Source organism: Camelus ferus, chromosome 4 (assembly GCF_009834535.1).
Source record: "Camelus ferus isolate YT-003-E chromosome 4, BCGSAC_Cfer_1.0, whole genome shotgun sequence".
Lineage (NCBI taxonomy): Eukaryota > Metazoa > Chordata > Mammalia > Artiodactyla > Camelidae > Camelus > Camelus ferus.
This window is the reverse complement of record NC_045699.1, coordinates 19,512,923-19,533,276: the sequence shown is the minus strand read 5'-3', so window position 1 is coordinate 19,533,276 and position 20,354 is coordinate 19,512,923. Positions and strand designations below refer to the sequence as shown.

General features: G+C 39.6%; 1 protein-coding gene across 3 annotated transcripts in view; it reads left to right on the top strand.

Annotated features, from left to right (window-relative positions):
• Nucleotides 1-20,354, top strand: part of ADAMTSL1 (ADAMTS like 1) — an 825,910-nt gene that overhangs the window by 440,973 nt on the left and 364,583 nt on the right. The window contains exon 1 of one of the 3 annotated variants that reach the window (XM_014555590.2): nt 11,388-11,889. The exons of the other annotated variants lie outside the window; for them this stretch is intronic. Coding sequence (XP_014411076.2) covers nt 11,827-11,889 — 63 coding nt within the window. The 5' untranslated portion in view covers nt 11,388-11,826. Of the gene's footprint in view, nt 1-11,387; nt 11,890-20,354 lie in introns of those variants that run through there. 3 annotated transcript variants of the gene reach the window in all.

The following is a 20,354-nucleotide window of genomic DNA, read 5'->3' as shown; positions in this document are numbered from 1 at the left end:
TATCCCAGGATAAAATTTAAAGATGAGGTTGCCTTTGCAAAGCAGTAAGCTGCTTGTCTTAACCTGTCTAACTCAGGGTTGAGAGAGGAAGAAATAGAACAAGACTGTGAACCACAGTTGGGATCTTTGAGATAGCAGGCAGGAAAGGCAATGGACACATGGAAATAACATTTGACTTCCTTGGCCCATTAAGTAACAGTTGGGAAATAAATGTAAAGATAAATAAATAAAATAAAAATAAATACATATGCAGATATACATGTAAAGTGTGTGTATGTGTTTAAGGTATATATAATATGGGTATTAATTATATACATTTGCACGTGTATAAAGCATTAAAAAATAACAAAATATCTGTTATCTATTATTCAGCTTAAGAAATTGAGTGTTACCAATGTCTTTGAAGACTTCTGCTTAGAAATAAATTTGTTCAATCAACAAATACTTATTGAATACTTACTATGTGCTAGACCCTGCGCTCAATACTTGATTACAGTGGTTAACAAAAGTGGCATGATTCCTGCCTTTACAGAGCTTACAGTCTAATAAGGGAGAGTGAGAGACATTGAAATTGTAATCACACAAATAAATACAAATAAATAATAACTGTGAACTCTGATAGGTCCTATGTAACAAGTATTGGATACAAACAATAGGAAAGACAATTTAGGTTGAAGATCTAGGAAGGCCTCTCTGACGAACTTATAAGATGAGAGTGGGGAACCCATGAGTTTAAACAGTAGAAGAATGAGAGGGAGGACATTCCAGGCCACAGGAAGAAGCCCTGGGAGCCCAGCCTTATTTACATTTAAACTGAGAGAACCAAATCCAGTCTACCTTTGTGAAAACTTGGTCCATAGAAATGCTTCCCTAGTATTTACTTTCCTTTTGAGTGAGTGTGGCATTGTTGGCATAGCTTTGGTAAAGCTTGTGCTTGCTATATTTTTTTAACTTGTAGAAAATTTAGCAATCAGAACCAGTTCACCGTATCCATTGTCACACTGAGTTCCAGTTACTTGGGACAAGGATTAGGAGCCACGTCAGGGGGTTTCACTCGTATCACTTTTACACAGATGTAAATCATTTTTTCTTTTGTATTCTTTTTTCTCTTCTTGAAAAATATTTATTGTAGTAAATTTGTATCATGCAAAATTCACCATTTTAGCCATTTTTAAGAGCACAGTTGTGTGGCATTAAGTACGTTCAAATTATTGGGCAGTGATCACCAGCACCCATCTCCAGAATTTTTTTATTCTTCCCTAGCTGAAACTCTGTACCCATTAAACATGAATTCCCCATTTCTCCTCTTCCCTCCAGCTCCCAGCAACCACCATTCTGCTCTCTGTCCTGTATGAATTTGACTACTCTGGGTACCTCATATAAGTGAAATCATGCATGTTTTCAAGGTTCATCCATTTTGTAGCAAATTTCTTTCATTTTTTTGTTTGTTTGGCTTTTTGGAGGGGCAGTTAGCTTTATTTATTTATTTGATGGAGGTAATAGGGAATGAACCCCGGAACTTGTGCGTCTACCACTGAGAATAATACCCCCTTGTATGTAAATTGTATGTATATATGTAAATGTGGTGAAAAGCACATTTCATTTATCCGTTCATCCGTCAGCAGACACTTGGGTTGCTTCTACTTTTTACCTATTATGAATACTGTTGTGAACATGGATGTACACGTAGCTGTTTGAGTTTCTGTTTTCATTTCTTTTGGGTGTATATCCAGAAGTAGGATCACTGGATCATATGGTAGTGCTATGTTTAACTTTTTGAGGAATCAAACTTTGCTTTTTTAATTCACACATTTAGCAAATGTTCATTGAACTCCGACCGTGTGTCAGGTAGACGTGCCAAAGGTTGGGAATGGAATGAACAAGCAGGATGCAGACATTGTCTTCAAGTCTTATAGTCTGATGTTTGAGTAGTTTGTTGTTGTTCTTTTTTCTGATGGTGGTGATGATTTTCTATTTGATTCATTAATTCTCCCTCCCAGTCTTCTTGACACCAGTAATATATTTTTATAGTGTATGCCAAGAGTGCCCTCATGACCCCAGGCTTCACTAACTTGAGGCTCTGAGCAACTGGGTCAACTAGAACCCGGCAGAAATAGTACATCGGTCAGTAAATCAGATGACTCAGGACAATGACCAGACCCTCCCCCAAATACATTATCTAAAATAATAGCTTAAAGAGAAAATCATTTTAGCTAAATCAGAAATTTGATTAATGGAGCCTGTACAAATGAAATTGTAGTATTTTATGAAATCTACTAAGGTATTAAATTTGACTTGGGGATCTAATTTTTCCATTTCAATGGTATTATATCAGTGGAAGTAATATATAAGAAGGAATAATCCAGTTTGAGTAAGTTCTCTTAAATAACCTTAAAATTTCTCCAAACAACTAAAGATAACAAAATGGAAACCTTAGCAAGGGTTAGGATAGGCTTGGAAAGCTTAATAAATCATGATGGCAGCAAAAATGAGTGTAGTCACCATAAGGATAAAGAAAAAGTTTTTATCAGCATGAAATCACTCTCTTACTCCACCATCTCCTTCAGAATTCTGCATAACCAGGTCCTGTTTTACAGTTGCAGTGTTTTATTTTGTATATTTATACCCCACCTTCTTCCAAACACATTGAACAGTTGTTTAGAGTAAATCTGCAGTGTAAACAAAAAGAAAAAAAAAACATGAATTTTTTTTAATGTGAAAATCAAGAAAGGAAGAAGGAGGGGATTTTTTAAAACCATAAGTGGAGGAAAGATTTAGACACTAAGCCCAAGTTTTTATTTTGAGCTTCCTAGTATCTCAAGCAAAGATGGAAACTCAGAGAAACTTATAGAACTCTCATTATCTAAGAAATGAAACATACCAGCCTGTCAAAGACAAGCTTTTTGTATTTGACCATTATGTTCTGAGAATTTGCCATAGCAATTCTCATATAATTGAGCTACATAAGCAAAATTGTCCTAGATAATTATACAAGATCTCAAGAGTATTTCATGTATACACATTTCTATGTTGGTCATTAGACAAAACCAGGGGCATAATGCTTACTCATAGATCTACTAAGGCAGTTGTGCAAGAGGCCAGTGTGAAATGGGGCCAGGCTTGTAGCTTTCTGGTGGTGTAGGCTGTTAGAGGAATACATAGTTTAGCATATATTTATTTGATAGTTTTACATAGTCCTGCCACCCATAAGTTATGTGAAAATATACATGTTGCATTAAACACCTTTCTCTCACAATAATCTGGAGGTAGGCAGTCCAGGAGTGCTGTGACATCCCAGAGTGTCAGGCAGCCAGGGCCCCTTCGCTGGGGCATGGTATCCACTTCAAGGTTATCTCAGTCCAAGATAGCGGCTCCAGCCTTCACATCATCATTCCAACCACAAAAATGAGGAAAGAGTGAAGCGGAAAATGCTCTTTTCTTTAAGGGCATTACTTGGAATTGTACCCATGATCTCAACTTACATTTCCTTAATGAGAACTTTGTCACACATAGCTGCAAGAGAGGTTCGGAAATGTCTCTTTTCTGGGTGGCCATGTATGTTTGTTACCCAAGCAAAAGAAGAATGACAGATATTAGGAGACAGCTAATATTTCTGCCACAGATATATTATTTAAAATATTCTTTACCTTAAAATGCAGGCTAGAGTTTAAAAACCAAGCTGATGAGGGTGAAAATAAATGCATTCTACTTACAAAGTCATTCTACTTATAATGCAATTGACAAAAGCATGCCTGTCCCAGTCAAACGAATAGAAAGGTGAAGGGACAACGGGGTAGGAGGGGCAAAAGAAAGACATATAACCAAACACCAACACCAAAACCTAGGCCATAGGACCATTTGGACAAGGATGTGCCTCTCTAGAACAGACAGTGACAAAACCTCCACAGTCACGTGCCTTGGACCTTGCTGCCTCTTTATTTTGTACATCCCAGGCATGCCCCCACTGGTATTCCTCCTCAGAGTATGCTCAAGTGATACATAGTGAACTTCCCTCCTTGGCTTGTTGGCCTTAAATGCAAGAAACTCAAGGCTAGGACTTGTGTCCCTTCCATCTGCTTCCAAAAGCTTCCATGATTGGTCCTCACCCTGCAATCATATCTAAGAAGGAGGGGTCTTCCCCTTTATCCTTGGAACTCTATACTTTCCCTAACTACTAGTTTCTGTACTGAGAAACCAATACTGAATTTTAACCTCTAGGAAATTCTCATGTTAATAAGATAAATCTCTGAATTCTTTTACCTGTTTTCTGCCAATCACACCCCTTATATTCTCCCATAGGACACCTGCATGTTGGTAGTGCTTTTGTTTATTGTTGGCTAATATTCGATTCTCCGTGTTGTTATCCTTTTTTTTCCTCCTTTTGCCACAGTTACCAAGTTCCATATTCCTCATGAAATTCTTTTCCAAAGACAGGCCCACCACATTTTCAAGTAGGAAAGGTAAAAACATCCAGTTTTACTCACAAACCTCATGTCATTTTCAGAAACTTAAAAAATAAATTGTACTATAATTTTTTTAAAGGTTAGTTTTCAATATTTCACTATTTGACAATTTTTGATACTTCTTTGACAGTATTTATAACTGTGATAGGAGGTAATCTCTCTAACTTAACAGAGTAAACCATCCATCTAGCCGCTGTTAGCACATATAACCAGCATATTAACAGGAATGAAATTGAAAGCCACGCAATGATCTCTTTTATTTTAGAGGAGGAGTTCTCTGATTTTCTATGGTTTAATTGCTATTCTGAAATTCAAATTTTATTTCAAATGTAATTTACATTTTCCCTTAATTTTTAGAGAAAATATTTTCTTTTGTTTAGTAATTCTTCTTGCATTTCTTTCCTCTTTTTCTTTTTCCCTGCTACTGTAACTATAGACATGGCATATGTTAATTAACACACATATTAATTTAATAAATATTTATCTAATACCAGCTATGTACAAGGCTTTGTGGAGGAGGAGCTGACATTTTCTACACCTTAAAGAATAAAAATGATTTTTAGTGAGGCAGAGGTGGGAGGAAGGATCTTCCAGGCAGAGGACAGGATGAAACAATACACAGAAGTAAGAGGATTTGGAGGCTTGGAGTAAATCAGGTATTTCACTTGGGCTGGAGCATGACTTTGTGTTATCTTGGGACAGGAAGCAGATCAGGGAGGTCCTTGAATGCCAAGCTGAGGAATTTGGCTTTTGCATTTTAATCCTGCTTTCTCTATATATTGTCTATAAATCTGTTCACACCCCTTCACCGTATTGTCTGGCTCTGGTATAATTATTTTATCTGTAGGGGATGATGTCATGGAAATAGTATGGAACTAAGACTCAAGGGCCTTGGATTTATATATTACACTTGGGTATAATATGTGAATATTACAACCATAATTCAAACCTCAGAGATTAAATTGGTGTCTCTCTGTCAAAAAGGCTGTGAGAGACAGCTTATCTTTTGCCAGAATTCTATTTGTCATGCCTTGCACACAGTAGGTGCTTAATAAGTGTTTTGTGGAATCTAATTCAATAACAAGTCTCTGAGACCCATGACATAAATAACCCCAGCAATGTAGAACAAGAAGGTACAGAGACCATCAGTTTGAGAGTGATGAATAATAATTCTGGCCTCTCAGCGCAGTTTAGTGCTCTGCTATCAGTTTTGTTTTGTTCGTTTGTTTTTTTCGGGTTTTTATGTTTGTTTGTTTTTTTGAGGAGGGGGGTGGGCAGGGGTCCTAGAATTAGAATCTAAATTTTGACAATGATTTTGTCCTAGAATTTTATTAGAATTTTCAAACACACAGAATAGGTGAAAGACATGACCAGTGGACACTGACCTACACACCATCTAGCTTGGGCATGATTTACTGATTTCCTATTTAGTACCAAGCCCTCAGCTAGACTCTGCAAACCCCTCTCTCCACCCTCCAACGACAGCTTTTCGGTCCTAAGCAGTAGTCTCATCATTGAACAGCTTAAAGTAAAAACCAAACAAACAAAAAAAACAGGATCAGGGGCTTTCAGCATTTTATTTCCTCAGAACCTGCTGGCAGGAACTAGGACAGCTGTGGCTATCTGGGTTCTTTCCATCGCACCAAGCAGCCTCCACAGTTCCTCTCTGCTACTGGCCAGGGTCGCAGATTCTAACCAAGTCCTTACAGTGTGAGGAGCCCTGAGTGAAGCCTTGTCGATGAGAGGAAAAAATGTAAACAGAGGCTCCTGGTGCTTCAGGCAGCTAGAGATGAATACAATCAAAATTTAAAATTTGTTGAGTCCCTTGCATATATAACTTACGGTGTTAGACACTTTGTAGGGGACATCACTGAGCGTGGGATCTGAGACTATGGAAGAAAAAATTTTTAAAAGTCTATCTTTCCCCTTTAAGAGGCCTAAAATAGTGGGTCAGGGTGAGTCAAAGCCTGGGTCTCACATGTTCCTGCTTTCTCTCTCCTTACTCTGTTCTCCTCACTTGTAAAGCCTTTTCCTTCTTTTTTTTAATCCCTACAATTCTTTGTGTGTCCCAGGGTCTTTTTCAATTTCTGTTGTTTTTCCATTTGGATACTTAATTTTCTCTGAGTTCTTAAATCAGCAGTGACCTCTCCCTTCTCTGAACTCTCGTGGCCTTTTGCTCAACAAAGAGGCAGTGCTTCCTAGTGCTTAGGGACATAGATGGTCTGGATTCAGATCTTGTGATTTCGACAAGTTATGTAATTCTCCATGCCTCAGTTTTCTCCTGTGTTAAAGAATCAGTCAAGGATTCTGCAAAGAAAACAGAACTTAGTCTTGTTAATTTAAGCAGAAAGTGGGGGAGGATATAGCTCAAGTGGTAAAGTGCATGCTTAGCATGCACAAGGTCCTGGGTTCAATCCCCAGTACCTCCTCATAAAATAAATAAGTTGAATCACCTCCCCCACCACACACACACACACACACACACACACACACACACATTTAAGCAGAAAGTGTTATATGTTATTAATTAACCCACAGTAAACTGGAATTGTTAATGAAAAAGACTCTAGTTTGAGCTTCTGGAAGATTCCTGTGCTGCTGTGCAGCAGCAGGTCACCAAGGGAGCTGCTGTCTCTGCTGTCTCTTCCATAGCTGGGAATTCACCTGCTCAGTGGAAATGCAAGGACTGCAAGCCACGCCTCCTTCTCTGATCCAGCTAATAAACTGCACATCCCAGGCCTGCCTCTTGACACCCAGAAAGGTAGCGACTGATTAGCATGGATGCAGGCAAACCACACTGCTCTGTAGCCATTTCTACAAGCACAGTAAGCAAAGCGCAGTCTCTGCCTCACTTCTGCCTTCCAAATCTTAGGGGAGTGCTTCCGAGTGGCCAAATCAAAATGGCTTCTGGTACACTAGCTGCACGGGAGTCTGGGAAATGCGGTTTCTAGGTTTCTGGCCTCTGAATTTCAAGAAGGCACTGGTTGTTGAATGTTGATGGCTAATCCACCAGAAATAGCATCCATGTGAGGATAGTAAGTGGACCTATTCCATAGGATTGTTGTGAGAATTACATGAAGTAATAAATAGAAAGTACTTAGAACAGTGCCTGGCACATGGAAGACTCTTAGTAAATGTAGCTGTTCTCATCAGCTTCTCAGAGGCTTGTCTAGGGGGAAGTCAGACCACCTTAGATATAGATCCAATTTCCCCCCTGCTAATAAGAAACTTAGATGAACTCACTTATCATAGGAGAGCACCAGTTTTCTTATCTATAAAATAAGAACAGTGATCACTCTCTCCCTGGTGAAGTTTCTGCTCACATCCCATTAGGTCACATGTGAAAGGTGATTTGAAAGTTAACGGTGAACAGTCTCCGGTGGCCTGGGTGGTAGAGGATGATTAGGTGAATGGCAGAGCTACTGACTCCTACTCAAATTCCAGCTCTGCCTCTGAGACCAGCAATCGGCTTCCTGTAGTTTTTTATCTCATTCATCCTCACTCCATTTTCCCCTCCGTTTAATTTTCAGAATTAGCCAGGGGAATCAAACCACTTCCACACGGGCCCGTGAGAATAGTAAAACCCTGGGAGGTGGAGAGGGGCAATGGGGCCCTACCCACCTCGCTGTCACTCCCCACCCCAAGTCCTTTCCAAAAGACCCTCAGTCCCTCCCCGGACTAGTCACTACAGCTAGAGGGCCAAGCGAGGAGGCCCCGCCTCGGGAAGAGACAGGTGGCTTCCGAATGAACACCGTAAGGCACTCTCCCCAGGGAGAGAAATTCCGAGAGTTTAGCTCACTCTTTCCTGCCATAAAGCACACGGAATGTTAACAGCTTGCTCCTGTCCAAGCTGGTGTTTTTTAAATTAAGTATTGTTCAATCCATACCACTTGGAATGATGCTTCAGACAGCTCTGACACTCTCTCGCTTACTGCTCCTTTCATTTCACCTAATATATTGTGCAGGGAACCAGGAACCAGTATTATAGCAGCTGCTGCCGCCACCACCACTGCTGCTGCGGCTGCTGGTGCTCAGACACTGGCAGACGGCTTTAATTTAGGTACCTAGAGAGGAAAAAAGGAACGCGGCCAACGCCCTGCTCAGATGCCATATGAGGCCTTTCCCAGGCTGCTGCTAGTATGGCTCTAGATTACCTAGGGTTTTATGTGATTTTTCCTTGGCACTGAAAATGGTTTTAGAAATGACAAAGATGGGAGACAAAGAAGTTGTAGACTAAAAATATACTTTCCATTGTTGGGTACCATATACCCACTGTAAAACCTGGGTAGCCTGCCTTCTGTTCTTTTGCCTTTACTGTAAATGCCCTTCTCCAAGCAGTATGACACCACTGCTAATATCTGCATACACACACGTATACGTACGTAATACATATATATATATACACATACATACATATATGCATATATATGTATATGAGATGAGAGTGATTTACAGTCAGAAAACCTTGTTCAAAGTCCAGTTCTAACTAGTGGGGCCCCAGGTAAGTTACTTAATTTTTCTGTGCCTCAGTTTCCAAGTATGTAAAATGGGGTGAGTACTTAACCAACTTCAGAGAGTGGTCAAAAAGTCAAATGAGATTCTAGGTATAAATATAAAGTCTTCGTAGACTTTAAAGGTAACCCATAGACTTTGGTAATTACCAGAATTAGCTCACCCTCTAAACTTACCCCAGTCACCCTAACTTGATTTTGTTCTTAGTTTTCTGAAATTACAGTCAGCTGAGAGTTTGCCCTACAAGGTGTAATGCTTGACTGTACAGTGGCTTTTCCTTGCTTCTCTGGGCAGCCCCAAGAGGAAAGCAAATACTACTCACAAAGGGACCAGAAGCCTGAGACATTGTGGCAGGCATCCTCTGGGCATTCAATATATGGCCTAGGGCTTGAATTAAAAATAATCATACTATTCAGTGACTTCATTGAGGTGACCATCTTTCTGGGCATTGACATGTTCATCAAAATTCCAAGGCAGAAATCTGTGACTCCAAATATCTAGACAGTCTTTATTTCCAATGCAGGAAGGAATTAGACTAACCTTGAAGTGACTACTGGTTATCTCTGAGCATGCCAATTTTTTCTTTTTCTCTCTTCTTCTCCATACAGTATTGTATTATTATCATTCTTGTTACTCTGCCTTCTCCCACCTGTTCTTCCCTTTGGGTCTGCCTGATGAGTGATGTTTACGTGTGAGGAGGGAGGAAGTGGTATTAGATAAAATATTCCATTTTTATTCTATTTTTCAGAACAAGTTGAAACCCTTTAGCCAATGACACTGATAGAAGGAAAAACCCCATAGCATAAAGCTCCAGTATGTAGAAGAGAGAGATAACATGCAGCTTTCTGAGTGAAAGTTTACTTCCATCAATCCATTTTTAATATGATGAGGATTTCCGATAATGCCAGTCAAGCATTTTTACATCTCCTTGTGAGTATCTTTAGCTTATGAGCCTTAGCTAATTTTTTGAGAGATTTGTAAAACTAATCTTTCTGAAGGGGAAAAGCGTACTTCAAGAATAGGACCTCTTTGTTGTGGTTTTGTACGATCCAGTTTCCTAGGTGAGGAAAAAGGCAGATAGATACTTGTGTGCCCTGATCTTCCTAGAAGGTTGAAAATGGGATTTTTACAGCTCTTCTGTCTCTCAGTGGTACACCATATGAAGTAAGGAACCTGACTGAGGTTGAACAACTTGCTTCTCTCCATCTTTTTGAAAAGCAGCACGGCAGGTATGTCTAGAAGCAGCCCTGCCTATATTCACATGCCTATTATGGCTTGATCAGGTTTTCCATATTTGTGTGTTTCATGCCTGTTGTCAGTATTTTTTTACTAATAAAAGGAAAGAACATTAATTTTAAATGTCTTCTACCTCCACCATCTGTATTTCTGGGCTATCAGGAGATCTACAAAGGAAGAACTTCCTGGTGACACACCTAAGGAAATGTAAGGCCAAGTTTGCTATTTCATTCTTTCAAAAACTCCATGATTTCCTTAACAGATAAAGAGAAAGATGTCCTTGTTTGACACTTGATGCTTTTCTAAAACTGTAAAAAAAAATATTCTCCTCCGGTAGAGTCCAAGCTTGCTTGCTGGTGGCTTAACCAGACTCAGAAGCTTCCTGGACCTTCTTTTTGCTGTCGCTGGCCCGGCCCTCTTGTTTCACTGTCCATCAGCCCTTCCTCCAGGGCTGGACAGGACCGGGAAGGTCACCTCCTCATCCAGCACTCTTGCAACAGCAGGAAAAGGAGGTAAAACTCCCTTCGGTCTTTACTGCGGCATTATAGCAGCTCCGATAAAGGACATGGATAAGGAGGAGGCTGAAACGTTTGGATAAAAGGTTTGGGGATTAACTGAGGATTTAATTCACCCTTCCTTTCCCTCCTCCTGCTAAAGCAGATAGTTGAGCGTTGGCAGTGTGTCAAAACCAGGCTGTTCCTCAACCCTGAATTTCAGCCCCACACATCCCAGAGTCTTTGTTAAGGGCTTCTTTTTAAGTGAGGGAAATCTAAATTTCTAGTTGTGCCTTTAGCATTAGTCAACCTGGGCTGTTTGAAATTGTCACTTAGCAAAGCAGTAACCCGCTTTGTTTTCTTCTTCTTTGCATCAAATCATTAATACACAAAGTAACTTATGCCTCTACTTCAGTTTAGTGAGGAACTTTCAAAATGTTATACAGTCCCCCTTTTCTAAATCAAGGGGGGAAATAAAGAGGAACTTTATGGAAGAGAAATAAAGTGCATACAGAACACGTTTAAAGGGCACATTAAGTCACTTTTTGTCTGTGGTTCTTTCCCTTTATGGCATATGTTATATATTGACAGGGATTAGGTTTCTCTCCCGAATGGAACAATACAGAGTCACAGGGAGCTACTGTACTTTACAAAGCAACAGGCATCAGCACGAGCAAAGGGCAAATAGAAACGCGTCTCACAAAGAACTAACCAGGTTAGTTAAAAGCACAGGGCTCTCCTTCATCTTTTGCAATTCTGCATCTCTTGCCTTTCTCTTCTGGCTCTGCTGCGTGCTCCGCACTCCTTTCTTTTTCGTCCTTCCCCGCCCCCCCTTCCCCCTCACACAGTTACACTTTCTCTGTCCCCCCCCTTTGTTATTCAGCGTGTCTGATTAGCAGGAGCCTGATTGGCTGGCTGCCTGCTCCGAGAGAGATTCCATTCAGCTTACCCCCCACCCATCCTCCCACCCACCCACCCCTCAGTCAGGAAATGTGAGCGGGGCTGATGGAAGCTGATAGGCAGGGCTGGAGTGTTAGCACCAGTCCTGGATGTGACAGCAGGCAGAGGAGCACTTAGCAGCTTATTCAGTGTCCGATTCGGATTCCGGCAAGGATCCAAGCATGGAATGCTGCCGTCGGGCAACTCCTGGCACACCGTTCCTCTTTCTGGCTTTCCTGCTCCTGGTAAATGCCTTTTCATTTCAATACATTGCTGTGGCCATTTAGTTTGGGTGCTGTTGGGGTGCTGTGTATATGTGTGTATGTGAGTGTGTGTATCTTTATCTTCAAACGCCAGGTAAAGTAATTTACATGATTTAAAAAAAAAAAAAAAGCTTCTTTCAGAACTTGAACCCCAACTGCCCAAGCAAAATAAAGTCTGTAAGACTTTGTGGAATTAAGTAGAGGTATATAGTAATACTGAGACATGAACTTTGGGATATACTGCATAGAGTTGTGAGCCGAGGGCTGTACAAAGGTGGTGTGCATGCTTGGAATTTAGGTAACAGACATCCTGATATCAAGCTCAATCACTGTGGTGTTCCTGTAATTTTTTGAAGGATGGGCTGTGAGGGGCTTTCCGCCACTGCCTTTTATGATTTCTTCTCCCTCTGTGCACGTGTGCTAGGGGACCAGGTAAAAGAGGGAAGGAAAACCTCTCCGCAGCCAACCCAGAGTATGGCTGATAATTACTGCAAGTCATCTATGGATACAAGTTAATGCTAGTATTTATGAATTGAGGATTATAGTCTTTGATCTCAGATCTGCTTTTGAAGAAGAAGAAAATGCTGACTTTTTGTGCGGCTGCTTTCCACAGTCACAGTGATAAGACGCTCTGCCTTGAACATCAGCACACACTGCATTTTTGACTCGAAGTAAACGTTCCGTTGTGACTCATACTTGGTTTTATGGGCAGAAAATGAACATTTACTGTCCAAAAAAAATCTACACTCAAAATATTAATAGCAATGCACATTTTTTTCAAACCAGAGTGTTCTGGGCAAGCAGCTTCATAAACCTCATCTGAAGGTTTGATTCCAAAATTTGCACAGGCTGATTCCAAACAAACGTGATTGTAGCTCTCCCTCTCACATTTATGGCGTGCCAGCACTTCCTCAGAGGGTAACCAGGCAAGAAGGGGAAAAGGTAAAAATATAACACGCATATAAGTTTGAACCATTTCATTGATGGTGAAGGGATGTTTGTTCTGATTAGGCTCTGACAAATTTGATCTGCATTATATAATTTTGAAGAAGGGAAGCAAGCTATTTAGCACAAATTGAAAAACTCCCAGAAGGTTCATCAGATCATCAGACAGTGATTAAGTATTTTAACATTTCCACTTCTTATTTGCATTATTATAGCCAAGAACTCGTAAAGCTGCATTGCAAATGCTGTGGATATAGAAATATAGTTTCAAGTTTTCATGGACATTTAAAGGCAAACTGAATTTTAAGCATGAATGAACCGTAAGATTTTAGCTGTTCCGACGAATATAAAAAGCAGAATGTTTAGGTGTCCTTTATGACTAGAGGAGTAAGCAATTTATGAAAGGTGTCTCATTTTTTCCATGTGGGACGTGTTACTTATATACACACTGTTAGTTTGCCTTAGTCTTCCCTACTTTGTGATTTTTAAGAAGTATGTATTATTTTCCCATTTAATTGCACCATAAGGCAAATTACCAGTACACATTACTTCTTTGGTATCTTCATATGGAAGTCTGATCTCATTATACTTTGGAAAAAAAAGTTCCCATTCAGGAGTAGATTGTTTTGCTACCTACTTGGTAAATGCATTTATTTCTCTTTGATACCTTGAGTATTTATACATGCATTTGAGCATATAATTGCACTTAGGTGGGGGAAAAAAGAAGTGTTTGCTTCTTTCAGATTTAAAACCTGAAACATATATTGCTTAAATTATAGTAACTGTATTATGAGGATAAAATGACATAAAACCCAGGCTTGTTTTATGCCTGTATTTAAATGAATTAGGATTCTGAGAGTTACACCAAAAAAGAAAGGACTGGTGAGTGGCAAAGTACATCCCTGTATAGAGTAATAACAGCATTAACCTGCCATGTATTGTATATCTGACGGTGCCAAACTGTGAGGCCAGTTGTTTGAAAATTCATTCACTGCAAAGAATCCTCACAATAACCTTGCGGATAAGACGTTTTTAAACTCCATTTTACAGATAAGGAAACAAGCTTATAGTTGACCTCAAGGGTGAAATAATGGAGAGAAAAATACTTTGTGTTGTACTACGGTTGTAAAATGTTTAGCAGTGATGGAAACAGTGGCCTAGGTTGGTCTGGAGTCTTTGTTGGAGATATTTAGGCTTTTTGCCTCCTCTTGGCCATTAAAGATGTGTACAATATTATGGGCACTTGATACACTTGCTGATTAACTGCCCCATTTAGCTTTGTAGGTGAAATTAAGTTATTGGCTTAAGAGGAAGTGACCTGTAGCCTGATCAATAGTTGACTTAGAACTAGGAGTGTGGCACTGTCAGCTCATCCTTGGGTCTGGATGGAGAAATTGAACTGGGTGGCTTGTTTTTTCCTGTAATTCTTCTATACATTACAAGAGTTGGTCTAGTCTTAGAGTTAATGTAAGCAATTTTTAAAGATCTCTTTTACTTAACTGGAAAACATCCCATTTGTTTAGTGGTAAGCCAAGTTTCTACTTCAAAGCAGCCTTCGTATCACTGATAGCAGAATCATCTGTATCATGACTTGGTTGTTGAGTGTATACAAATATTGAATTCTGTTCACCCTCAGTTTCGTCAAAACCCTTTCCTATTGGAGTGTTATTCCTGAGAGTAAAGTCCCTGTGTCTTTTATATCTATTTTTGGTCACCAACAAAATTTTCATGCAAAACTCGTACATCATAGACTTCATTTTTACTCTGGATGCAGTAGGACAGTAGCACTGATCAGGAGAATTTCATTCTGATATTCATGTCAACTCAAGCCACATACCCCGACTTCCCCCATCTTCCCACCCTGCTCCTCTTTTCCCTTCTCTCTCCTTTGTTCCAATTGTTTAGATGAAAAGGAATGTGGCAGAAACCATGACCGGCCATTGACATATGTGTCCATCCCAACTTGAAGTCAAATCTCTTCTTGTCAGAAAGGCATTTAATCATATTTGCATTTGCCTTTTGTTTCTTTTAAGTGGTTTTAAGCTGTTTCGCCTGCTATTGTGGGAGTTGCAAGAGTAACACTCAGAATTATAATAAAGTACATGTGTTTTTCTGTTGAATTTCTTCTTCTCTGCACTAATTTATACATGGAAACTAGTCAAACACAATAGCCCATTCCCTTCAGTCTCTCTGGCACTCTCCTCCACTATTATCTAAGTGGATCTATCTTGGAAGGCGAGAAGCACCATTAGCTTGGGCAATGAATGTTAAATCCCTTATTGACAGCAGACTGTGGCCTGCTCCAGTATGTGTGTGTGTGTGTCCCCATGTGCCTGCACAAGCACATTTCTGTAACTGTTTCCTCCACCTCTATTTCTTACTCTCATGCCTAGATTGTCTTTAAATCAAGCTTAAGGATATTTCACGTAAATCTGCGGAACATAGTGAGGCCTTTCTTTAAACATTATTTACTTCATGTTTTTGTGACGTTTCTTGTCTAGACAGGATCAGCTCCATTCTTGTTTTCTCAGGCTCCTGGGTTTTTTTCCTTAGTGTTTCAGTCTGTTTTAGGACCACTTTCTGGCCCCCATTATTATTTTCATGTGAATCAGTTCTGTGGCTTCATGTAAGTTGAAGGAAGTTTGCCCAATAGTGGTCACTACTGAACTACAAAAGAGTCCTGTTCCACCAGCAGAGTTTTCCCTTGAAAGACTGTGGATATATTAAAGGCTTTTGAAAGAAAGAGAGTGAATAAATAAATGTATTTGTGCATTTATATGAGTATTAATACACGTTGATTTTCCTTTACCAATATGTGCGAATAAAGTGGAAAGCAATTCTCTACCACGGGGTAGGCTATTACTCAAACTTAGGAGCACACAAAGTTCATTCCTATACCTTTATGACAAAACTAAAGTCAGGGTATGTGCAATTTTAATCAGTGAAGTGTAGTTAACCCTTGTCCTTGCTACTCATTTTTTACCCAGTTTGTCAGTACATTTTGCACACAATTTATGTTTGCATGAGGCATAGTCTGGTGTTTTGGTTCTCCCCTTTATTATGGCTTAATCAAAATATAATTTAAAACTATTTCAGGAAAAATACAGTGTCCTATGCATTTCTGCATTTCCTACAGCACTTAGTAGACTGTCTTGTATATACAGGCATCATAATGGTTTGTGAACTAAATTAAGAGAACAAAGGATGTAAAGAGACTCAGGTGGTTCCCTAATTCTCCATACATTCAGTGTTTCCTAACTTTGTATATACTGTCCAGGGTCTTTGGTAAAGTGACAGCTTTGCTTTTAATTTGTCTATTTCAGGTTCCAGGTCTAATTATTTAAGTTTCATTCTACCCTTCCTTCATTCACACAGCAGATTCTACTGTTTCTTGTGGTCTCATGAGTAGAGTGACCCAGAAGTGACCTCTTTGTAGCAGGAGGACCGTAGTCTTTTCTTGAGTGAAAGCATTCCTTGACTCATCATGAGTAACCTACTGATGAAGTATGTTGAGATAATCACAGGAAAATATGTCTCAATTAAGTTTTAAAGTCTTGCTGGTTTTACTAATTTTTCTTTGTCTAGAGAGCTGGCTTCACACTTTGTGTTTTCACCAGAACGAGACAAGTTCATGTCATTTTTCTGTCTCCATCATAAAAACCATCCCATGTGGTTGACTTTTGGCTTGATTGGCAGTGCTGGCTCCTGAGCGGCTTAAGACTGGCACAGCAGAGGTGATGTCAGTCTGAAAGGATCCTAATTGAAATAGGCCAGCACAGCTGTGTGGGGAGCCCGCCTGCTAACTGGGTAAGCTATTGCTATCAACCCCTTCTTTCCATGAGCTCAAAAATAAATGACTAAATCTCCCCAATTCCCGAATTTCACGATTAAAAACTGCACTGAATAAAGCTTCACTGTTCTGATTTCTTCTCCCAGGGACTTTGCTAACTGGGAGCACCTAGTATGTAGAGCAGTTAGACATCTCCTGGCTGTGTCAAAAAGAGGTCCCAATGGGAGTAGCCTGCAGCCAACAGTGACCCCTGGCTTTTTGCTTGTTGTATTTCCAGAAGCTCAGTTTGAATAGTTTCCTCTGTTTATTAATAGTCTCTATTCCAGTCATAGAAATATGTCTTATTTCATTGTATCTTTTCTCATTAACTATCATAACCTTTATTGGAAGGAATAATTTCTGTTTGAATACCCCGACCTCAAATTCTACCAGTGTAGCCGCATGGAGTAATTGTTTGTCAGAGGCATGAATAATTAGTTGTATTCTTGACAAAAAATTTAAATGTAATTTCTTCTAGTTCTTCTGCTTCCTTGCATCTGCCTCTCATTGTACTTCTCATACTGTGCTCATTTTCCTGTCTGTTCCAGAGACTTGTGGGTGACAGCAGAAGGAATGACTGGTTCCTCCTACCTTTATCAGCATGCCTGGTAATGAGGTCTCAGTAAATGTTGTTGAATGCAAGAGTAAATGGATAAATAAGACTGACTTGCTAAGAAAAGCTGAGAAGAGGGTACAGTCCAAGTAGCAGGGGGAAACGTGAGCATCCATTCCACATGTGAAGCATTTCACCAATTCTGGTTCACCAGCAAAGCTCATGACATTCTTGTGGGCAGAATGATGTTAGATATAAAAAAGAGTTTCTCAAGATATTTGCCAAATGTTTTATTTTTTAAAGAGATCTCCCCACCTGGACCCCACCTTACCCATGTGCCTTTATATTAGCCACAGTTTCATAAAACTGGAAGGGAGTTATAAGCTCTCATTTTAGCAGAGAAAATGCTATGGATTCACCAAAATTCGCTTCATTGTACTATGGAGCACAAAGATAAACTATTTCCCAGCTTTCTCTGTGATCGGTTGATGCAATATGTTTGAGTTCTGGTGGATGGAATGTTGTTAGAAGTGATATGTGGCACTTCTAGGCCTGGCACCTCCACATAATCCTCCAAGCACCAAGAACTCTCTCTTTACATGGCTTCTGGATGCAGAGAATGCAGTAAAGAACGTCAAGACTCTAGAAAGTGGTAAGGCCACCAAATGGAAGGCCTCAATCCTGAGTGACTGCATGGAACAGAGCCCCACCCTGCCACTCTGACAGAATTACACTTGTGAACATTCATTTAATCACAAGGAAGAAATAAACCATTGTTGTGTTCAAACACTGAGATTTGGGGGAAGGTGTTGTTTGTTATACTGAAAACCTTTGAAAATAACATATGTTTCAAATTTAGTTGACCTTCAGGCCCATGAGTAAGTACTAATACCACTTTCCACTTATTATATGGGAAAACTAAAATAAGCAGATGACATGTCATCCTAATGGTGGTTTAATCTTCATGATTTGCAATTTATTCCATACGTAGAGTGCTCTAAGTACTTGGGGCTGTGTGGCAAAATAGGAAAATAGGTTTGTGTCCTTTTTTCAGATCAAATCCAGAAGTGAATGGAGCAGTGAAAAATAAGGGGGGAAAAACAAAAAAAGGCAGCAGGGACTGTGGTAAACAATGGGAAGCTCATGGAGCAGAACAGGACCACACAACCTGGCCAAGGACACAGAACCACACAGACCCAAGGAGAAAACAGAAAAAGAACCCAAGAAGTAGAAATCGAGGCATAACACCAGTGCAGCTCCAAAGGCAGATGTCAGAAAACAAAGGGGTGAACAAGTGACAGTGAGGGGAACAGACTCACACTCATAGACACACACACACACACACACACACACAAACATGTTTCATACAGTAGCATATAAAGTAAAGCACACTTCTTTAATATACCTAGTCTCAACTGTTTTTGATGAATTTTTCTAGAAGGTGTCCAAGTGCCATGAAAGAGCCCCAGTTTTAGAGTATAAACATCTGGGCTGTAGTGCTGATTCCAGCACTATGACCATGGCCCAGTCACATAATTCGCTTCAGCTTTTATCTCCTCAGTCCATGCACGATGGCCCATCCCACCTAACTCTCCAGAACACCGTGAGAGGCAAATGCAGCATTAGTTGCTAAAGTGTTTTGTCAACTCCAAAGTACTATAAAACTTCAAGTGATTACTTTCATTCATGTGAAAACCACTTATCTATCACCAGCTGTATACCCAACACAGAACCAAGCTCCATGGAAGACAGTTTCAGACACAGTCCTTGCAGTGAGGAGCCTAGTAGGTTTTTGGACATTCTGTTGTCAGTGATTTTTTTTTTTCAATTGAAAAAAATACTCCCTGTAGAAATAGTCTTGTGGTGGATATAATTGTTTTCAGTTGTCCCACAAGATGGCTTATTTTGTAAGTAACTTTTTTCCATCTGCTTAGACACTAGCTGTTTAATCCTTTTATCGATGCATAAATGTAAATTATGGCTTTCCACAGATTATTCATCTTCATGGACATTATCAGTATTTGACTTCAAACATCCAATTTTTATAATTCAGAGTATCAGTTTGTACAGCAGAACACACTAGAACAGTATCTTGTTAAAATAAATTCTTTAGCGAAAAACTTTTCTCGAAGCATCATGAGAATTATCATTAATTATGTGCAACCAGTATCTAGAGAGTTTTCATCTGCCCACTATCATTGGGGCGCCATGCTGGCAGATTTCAATGTTAAGTAGTTTCCACTACATTGTGCTTACTTTGTAATAACCAAAATCCAGGCAAAAAAGAAGCACATTCCATTTGGAATTATATTTCTGTAAGTGCAGTTACGATAGTAGGCTGTGTCTCCCTTCCTCACTAGATTTTTCTCTAAAGTGGTTATTAAAATAAGTTAATTACAATAAAACCAAAAAGACCTTGTTCATGGAAAGGTGGGGTTAGTTGAGAGAACAGGAATGGCAGAGAAATCACGTGTATGAGCTACACCATTTAGAATCCAGGAGATTTATTCCACTTCTGAGGCAAGAAATTGCAGGACTCTAATAGTTTCACCACCTGTGAATTATTTGGGTGCACCTCATAAGCGGGTTCTTTCTTCTATTTGTTTAAAGAAATAAGTGGTATGTTCGCCAATTCTACACTACATTAATTTTCACAGAGTTTCCATTTTCATCTTCATTGCTTTTTCAGATTTTTTTCCAAAGCTTCTGCCATTCTCCAACTAAACCTTTGGGTATTTTCCCCTTCATTTTTTGTCCAGGGACTTTCTCAAAGTCAGTTCAGTCTGTTGGCATAAATATTGGGACAAAGGAGGGAAGGAGTGTGATAACCTAAGACATCCTGATGTAAATTCCAAGAGCACTAAAGAAATGAGACAGGAAATTATGAGTAAACTATAATAAATTCAAAGTAGCCAATAAAATAAATATCCCTCACTTTGTTCCCTTAGTCAGCTATGGTAGGGTGTTCAATTTCTCAGCCTACTTTGCCTCAGTCTGCCAGAGCATTGTTCAAATATTATACTTCATCAAGAGAACCAGAAATGAAAAGGGGTATTGGAAACAATAGGAACTCCTACTGTTCAGGTGCCGAAGTCAGATTTAGAGGAAAGCCTTTTAGAA